The sequence below is a fragment of the Taurulus bubalis genome (genome assembly GCF_910589615.1).
Source record: "Taurulus bubalis genome assembly, chromosome: 8".
NCBI lineage: Eukaryota > Metazoa > Chordata > Actinopteri > Perciformes > Cottidae > Taurulus > Taurulus bubalis.
Genome location: NC_136596.1, coordinates 11,359,188 through 11,367,229, shown reverse-complemented (window position 1 = coordinate 11,367,229; position 8,042 = coordinate 11,359,188). Strand labels below are relative to the sequence as shown.

Genomic DNA, 8,042 nt, shown 5'->3' with positions numbered 1-8,042 from the left:
CTCTTCATGCTCAATGTTGAGCTGAGATCTATATTCTGTTTTGAGAGACGCAAACAGCAGAAAAGACCTCACGGAGATCTCACGGAGGCTTTTAGCAAAACCCCAAGAATCGTCGAGTCGCGCATGCGCAGCGTAACCTGTTAACGGCGTAACTAAACATTTCCACGAAGGTACAGGCATATCATGTTCATGGAGAGTGGTTGTCCTGAAACCACTAGTTAGCGGTTCATCCCTGTTCTCCATAGTTTACATGTTGAAGTCCTTGAGCAAGACAATGCAAATGAAATAGGCTATAGAATAAAAAGAAAAAAATGCGAGTAAAATCATGTAGGTTGTTGTCCTGGCACCAAGATGTCAGAGCTCTGTGGGCTGTCTCGTTTACATCCGGCTGATGACGGTCGAGTCAAACCGTATAATGCTGTTGGAGTGGTGGGGGGGCCAAAGGCCGTATAGGAGAGGGCTGAGCACGGACTTCCTTTCTAACACCCCTATTAGAAAACAACCTGTTGCCTTTTACAGACATTTGCTTTAACATGTCACAATTAGACATCTTTACAGAGTGCAAAAACTTCCTGATATGTTAGGACGTAAATTTCTGTTGCGTCAACACTTAAGAGAATTTGGCATGTTAACAAAACCAATGTTACGTGCTCAAATGGCCTTCTGCACATGCCTTGATTCTTGTCAAGAAACACATACCACTCACATGCGTCACGTAAAGTTTCTGCCTGTAACACACCTATACCCAGGAAGACAGGTGCAAGGAAGCAGTAAAACATGAAGGTTAAAAAGTTGGTCCGTTCAGTAACTGAACAGACAGGTTAAATATCTTCTGATGAAGAACATGATGAATATTCTGTCACACAACAGCTGCCAAAGGTGACATGAACACTTACACTTAAGGTTTCGCTTCACTAATATTTTTGAAATGCTAAAATGTCTCTTATTTTAATTTTGATATTATATATATATATATTTTTGTATGTATCACACCCTTGGAAAATAGAAAATGAGCTCACTTTTGAGAGAGAGCATTACAATGGAGCTACATTTACTGAAAGTAATATGATGTAGCAATGGTGTGGTTGGTGTGTTTCTTGCATGCTCAAAAATACAATAATATAGACTTTAATAAAATGTTTTGCAACTATACAACACTGTTTCATGTTTGCTGGGAAAGACACATATGTTGAAAAAAAGGCATGCATGTATCCAAACTATTTCAAGATTTGACAAAAGACAAAAAAACAGCTGTTTGTCCTTCATTCTTCTTTTAATGAGTTTAAGAAAAATGTTGGAAATCTCTTTCAGGCTACTCCTCTTCCTTCTTCAGCGATGACAAGATGTCTGCAGCAGCAATCAATGCTGCTCATCAGCTCTGTAACTATAGTGTAATTGTGTTTAACGACCAAATAAATGCTAACGGAACAAACATACCCTTCTCGCCTCTCATTATCCAGCTGTAAGTCTGTGTGTGCGCATGTGTGTGTCTGCTGTTGATAAAGATGTGATTTTGATATCATGTGATGATGCAAATTTTGTACAACAGAATACATATTTACAGATGTTGTTATCAGTTATACCAAAGATACATTTCCATTCTAAACTCAGATATGATACATTATTATTTTGCCAAAAATGACCAAAAATTATTCTCATTATTATTCATAATTTTATGATTTTAGCTTCTATTAGATTAGTACATGTGATTTTATTTAATGATTGAGTTAAATGTAAAAATGACATTTATTGATTGGCTTTTTGCTCAGGCAACTTTCACAGTAAACATTTTGACTTAGGTGAGCATAGGTAATTCTAATAACATTAACACAAGCTCTATTTAGTAGGCTATCCTCACTGCACCGCATTTTATAATGTTAATCTAGTCATGGTCACATCCTCTCGCACACATGCAGGTGCTATGTCACGTCACAGCAGAGGCCATAAATAGCAAGTAGAATAGCGATGTGCGATCGAGTCACTTCACATGTAAAGAAGTGAAGCCAATGTGTCTTAAACTTGCATTTTCTCTAACGGACAGCAGGGCGACTCCTCTGGTTGCAAAAAGAAGTCAGATAGTATGGAAGTCTATGAGAAAATGACCCCACTTGATTTATTACCTCAGTTAATATTGCAAACATGAGTTTATGGTCTCAAACGCTAGTTTCAAGTCTTCTACAATACAGCATGATGTTCCTTGAGTAAATTATGTTCCCAGTAAATTAGAGCACAAAGCAAGGTATGCTTCAGGGCATAGCTATCTTGTGAACCAGAGCACAGAACAATTTTTTTGTAGTCTGTTAAACATACAGTCTAAACATGTCACACTGTGCAGCCAGTGTTGGATTCAGTGGGACACTTGAAAAACTTTCTCTAAAAAAGGCGTTATAATTTAAACTCAACTTTGATAATTATTGTCTGATTAGGAAGTAAATGATTGACTGGACTATAGAGCTTGTAGCTAGTGTGCAAATTCAACACAAGCATCAAATATTTGTAACTTCCTTGGGTGTGGCAAAAATGATCACAATACAGTGTCAGAGATTCCTGCAGAGACAAAAAGATGAGAGGTTGGGTTTTCGCTGTGGTCTGTCGCTATAAAAGCTTTCAGGGGAAACCTCTGCAGCGCAGCTTGAGAGAAGCTAGTCTGGATCTATTCTGGAACATATGCCTGGATCACACTGCACAAAGGTAGGAGCTGGTGTGAGTGTTGTTTTTTTAAGTCTACAAAGTCCAGCAGGACAGTTCAATGTTACTAAACTTAAATGAATGTGTGCCTGTTTGATCGAAATAACTAAAGATTTAAAGATTATAGGTATACAATTATTGTAGGTATATTATTCCCTCATCTGAGAGCATTCATTTTGATGGATGGATAATTAAAATGTAATGAACTCAAATAATTTACCATAATTAGTACCCAATGAACAGTATGCTATGCAGTACATTTTTTATTTTTTTATTTTCTTTAATTTTGAAATACTAAACAAATATATGAATATATGTCTATATGTGTATACAACTGTTCTGCTCTCCTCTCAGGATATTCATAAGAATATCAGCTGCTCCACTTCAGCTGCCTGCTCCTCTCCTGCCACCACATTCACTGTAAGCCTGTGTTCACAGTTTAGATGCACAGCATAAGTTCCATGCTGTGTGTATATTTACATGCTTCAAACTGTCTTGGAATGAGATTCTCTAATTCATTTCTAACCCAAAAATGGTGGTTGCAGGAACTCCAGCCCCTGATGGCTAGCCATGACCTGCCACCTGAGCACGACAACTCCCAATTGGACAGAAAGGAGAAGGACCCCGAGCGGCCAGGGGCAAGATGTCTGCAGACGGCCAGGGCCCGCTTCCTCAAAGGAGTCTCCTACTTCTCTGGAGACATGAAGGTGTTTGGAAAATGGATGGAAAGTAAGTCAACACTCATTTCTTCACTTGCTCTCCTGGCCAACACAACGGATATATATATATTTTTTTGTATATATATATATATATATATATATATATATATATATATATATATATATATATATATATTGCTGACATTATAAAAGAAATAGATTTAGAGATTATTCAAGAAGGAATTTACAGAACAAATAACACGCAACCATGTAATGTGTTATATCCATCTACAAACACCTGTGCCACTGACAGGAACTTCAAACTGCCCTGTTAAAGTAAGCCAGGGCAGTGATTGTCAACCACTGTGCCGCGGCACACCAGTGTGCTGTGAGAAATTGTCCAATTTCAATTCCCAAAAAATATTATTTAGCTGCCTCAAATAATTTTCCATTGTTGAGCGTCTGAGCCTGCAATATAGTGGCTGGCCGAGTAATTTCCTATATAACAGGTCTGCACCTTGTTCTGCTATTAAACAAACTAAACGGCTGTATGTTTTGATCTTACACAATAGCATGTCATTTCTGAGTCACTTCAAGTCACTTCAATTAGTTAACCAACTGGGGTGTATTACAGGTGGGGCGCAAGAGGATATGCTGGTTTTACCATACGGCGTTATTAAGTTACGCTTGCGCATGCGCAACTCGCCGATTCTTGTCATTTCGCCAAAAGCCGATCTTTATGAGATCTCCCTCCGTGAGGTCGGCTTTCTGTCTCTCAACATGGAGCACGAATTGAGAACGGCTGTATCAAGTCTACAACCTCGTTTTAAAAAGAGTTGTAGAGGAAAGCAGCTCACTGCAGCCACTAATACTGATACAACGTGATGCTCACACATCTGCACTCATTCTGTTTTGCAAAAAAATAGCTTGTTGTTTTTCACAGTAAGATATTTAGTAGTAACTCAATATTAGTTATTTTTTGCACGGATATAACTTTATTTTCATTTTTCTAACAAAGTGATAACAAAGTGAAAGTGATTGCAATGTTCTTTATTCTATTATTTATAAAAGCACAGATGGAGTCACTAGTACTGTGAAGCATTACTTTGTAGTACTGTGAGGTACCATGATGTAGTATGTCCGTCCATCTGTCAGTTGCTCCCCCCCTAAAGCTGTAAACCTAGGGGAAACACTGAATACTCTTCCATGCCAGTAGGTACAAACCTGTTGTTCATATAAGATATGGCTTCTGTGACCTGGAACAATCATTCATTATAACATTAATAATAATGACAATCCTTCGCTGAGAAAACTAAAGCTTACACAACCTTCAATGTGGGAAGCCTCTCAAGCAGCTCTGGGCACATGTCAACGCTGTCTATCTGTCCTTTCGTTCTGTCCTCCAGAGCAGTTTATCCTGCTGCAGTTGCTGGACTGGGTTTTGCGTGGAGCTGCTCAGGTGATGTTTGTCAACAACCCTCTAAGCGGCCTCATCATTTTTGCTGGCCTCATCCTGCAAAACTACTGGTGGGCTCTCAACGGCTTTGTGGGCACACTCTTTGCCACCATTTCTGCCCTTATTCTGCAACAGAACAGGTTTGAACAAACTGATCATACATATATTAATACATGTAATCTTTAATTCGTTGTTACTGTATATAAAGAAAGTTGGATGTGAATTAACACTCACTTACAGTCCACGTACCTTCATACACACTATATCCCCCGGACTCGCTATCAGTCACAACAACTGTATAGGCGAGCATAATTGCTGAGTGTACTGACATTAAACATGATGCAACATATATTTTAAATATTTACATATATACATAACTGGATGATTATTTCCCTTGGTAGAGGAAGGTGAAATGAGTATGTAGGATGATTTTACACAATACAATTTTGTATAGCAGAATATGTTGAATTAATGAATTCAAATAACTTTTCATTCAGAGGCGCAATCGCTGCAGGACTGTACGGTTACAATGGCATCCTGGTGGGTCTGCTGATGGCGGTGTTCTCCAACAAAGGAGACTGGTACTGGTGGCTCCTGCTACCAAACATCTTCATGTCCATGATGTGGTGAGCAACTACTAATGATAAAATGATGTAGCATATTCATTTCATGAGAAATGAGAGGTAGAAAAAATTAACCAAAATATGTAAAATGTCAAAACTGATCAGTTTATAGTAGTATGACTATACAGTCCATATCCTGAGGTCTCAGCACTTCCAGCCTGATCTCAGTCAATAATTTCTGCTATTAAGGTGGTTGAGATATAAGCACACATTTGAATAAATATACTTAAATAATCGGGTGAGTTAAATGTGGATTCAATCTAATACTGGTGGTGTTGTATCCTTGTGTTTTAGCCCGATTGTGTCCAGTGCCCTGGCATCTATCAACAGTCGATGGGATCTGCCAGTGTTCACTCTGCCTTTCAACATCCTGGTGTGTCTCCACATGGTTGCCACTGGACACTTCAACCACTACTTCCCCCAAGTCCTCATTCAGCCTCGCTCAGAGCTGGCCAACATCACCTGGGCTGAAATCGACGTAGCCCAGGTCAGTGGCAGGCCAGGATGTGTGCATGCACACCACACACCTCCCTTTGTTCTAATGGCAGTTCAACATAACTTAAATGTGACGGACTCATCATCTTTGACAGTTTCTTTAGGAGCTATGTGTAATTACAATCTGACATTACATAAGTGCATGTGTGAGTTGTGTAGGTGTGTCAAAGCTGACAGGAGAGTGACAGAAATCCATCAGTCCCCACACAAGGTTTAAAAAGGCAACATGCGTGGAAACACCTGGGGTTGTAAATCATGCTGTGTTGTGGATCTACAGTTATGCAACCTTTATGTCTTTACCTCTTCAGCTGTTCATGTCAGTGCCTGTGGGAGTAGGCCAGGTCTACGGCTGTGACAACCCGTGGACCGGAGGAATCTTCATTATCTCACTGTTCATCTCCTCCCCTATCACCTGCGCTCATGCTGTCCTGGGATCTGCCGTGGGCATGGTTTCAGGTGAGATGACAATACCTCGGCAGGTGAATGCAAGTCATTCTGTCTTTAAGCGTAAAGAGCTGGCAACTACAAACAACTTATTTGTGCTTCCTTGCGTGCTTTCAGAATGAATTCAAGCCACAATCACTATGTTCCAACTACAAGATGAAATCCCCCCCAAAAATCCGTGCAAAATTACCAGGGGGGTCATCATTTATTAAAATAATCCAACTGTAAACGTATTTTGACATTTATTTGATTGCTGTCATTTAACATTTTGCAGGCTTGGCACTGGCAGCACCTTTTGGAGACATTTACTTCGGCCTCTGGGGATACAACTGTGTGTTAGCCTGCATTGCCATCGGAGGAATGTTTTACGCTCTCACCTGGCAGGTGCATCTGCTTGCTATCACGTGTGGTTAGTAGAAATCTGGAAGTTAAAACTATAAACTAGCTATACTAGCTATAAAACGACTAGATATGGACATGAATGTCATCTCACAGTATGTCTCTTCTTCTCCTCAGCTTTTTTCTGTGCATACCTCGGCTCAGCGATTGCCAATATCATGTCCACGGTAAGGTTTTTCTCATTCGTATTTTGTATCAGCCCATAATAAACACAAGTTACTCACAGCAACAGGATTTCTTTCTCATCTACAGTTTGGTCTGCCAGCCTGCACTTGGCCTTTCTGTCTCTCTGCGCTCACTTTCCTCCTCTTAACCACGGGGACTAGCAAGATCTTTAAGCTGCCGCTGGCCAAAGTCAACTACCCCGAGAAAAACCTGGGCTACTTCTGGAAGCTAAAGAAGCAGGAGAAACTGAAAAAGGCTGAGAAAGAGAATAATGAAAGTGAGGAGCAGAAGAAAGCCATTGAAAATGAGATGATACTGAACGAGAAAGAGCAACTGAGGCTAGAGTTGGAACAATTTGACGAAAAAAGAGCAGCAAGTGAGGCATCAGAGGGTAAAAATGACGAGACATATGTCGAAGGCGTTGAACAGCAGGGTACTGAAGAGATCCGACACGATGATCTGATCGAGGTCACTGTTGCTGATAATGCTTAATACTGCATTTCGGCAGCGGGAGAGATACACAGGGGATAGAGATGAACACTCCATCTTGCAAAGATTAAATTGCCATCCTCCCAAAACAACGCGCCACCAACCAAGTATATACCCTTCACGCTTTAATTAACAAACACGTACACCAAACAAACAACTTGAGAAATCGTTCGACTCTATTTAGCGTGAAGGGCTCTATTACAGACTTCTACATTGTGGTATAGGAGGCAATATGTATGGTGTGGGTAAAGCAAGATATTTGAAAAATAAGTGTGCCAAATCCATAAGCTGAGCCCAAAAAATGAGTCCAGATTTCAAAGAGCTTTATGACCTCTCAAAATAAATAAAAACTCCTGGGAGAAGGAGACAAGACATATTTTGCTGCCCAATATGTATCAACATGCCACAACCTGAGGGGCATTGAATGACCTCCACTCACTTACACACATGCGTGTGTTTGTTTAAATGTAATTATGATACTGTATATATATAATCATCATATAATAATCGTAACGTTATGTTCATGTTGTGTTAATATTCATATTAACATTATTGTGTACTATTGTATTTTGATGCTTTGGCAACTTTAAAAAAATAAAACTTTTATGTCAATAAATCCACACT

At 39.7% G+C, this 8,042-nt stretch overlaps 1 protein-coding gene across 1 annotated transcript; it reads left to right on the top strand.

Moving 5' to 3' along the window:
- Positions 1-2,667: 2,667 nt before the first annotated feature.
- On the top strand, positions 2,668-7,421 carry slc14a2 (solute carrier family 14 member 2; the record flags this gene model as incomplete). Its single annotated transcript, XM_079222867.1, has 10 exons — positions 2,668-2,691; positions 3,043-3,108; positions 3,234-3,417; positions 4,754-4,943; positions 5,301-5,429; positions 5,721-5,913; positions 6,230-6,377; positions 6,640-6,774; positions 6,882-6,931; positions 7,017-7,421. 10 exons carry the CDS (start codon positions 2,668-2,670, stop codon positions 7,419-7,421), a joined length of 1,524 nt encoding a protein of 507 aa, XP_079078993.1.
- Between the last annotated feature and the right edge of the window lie 621 nt (positions 7,422-8,042).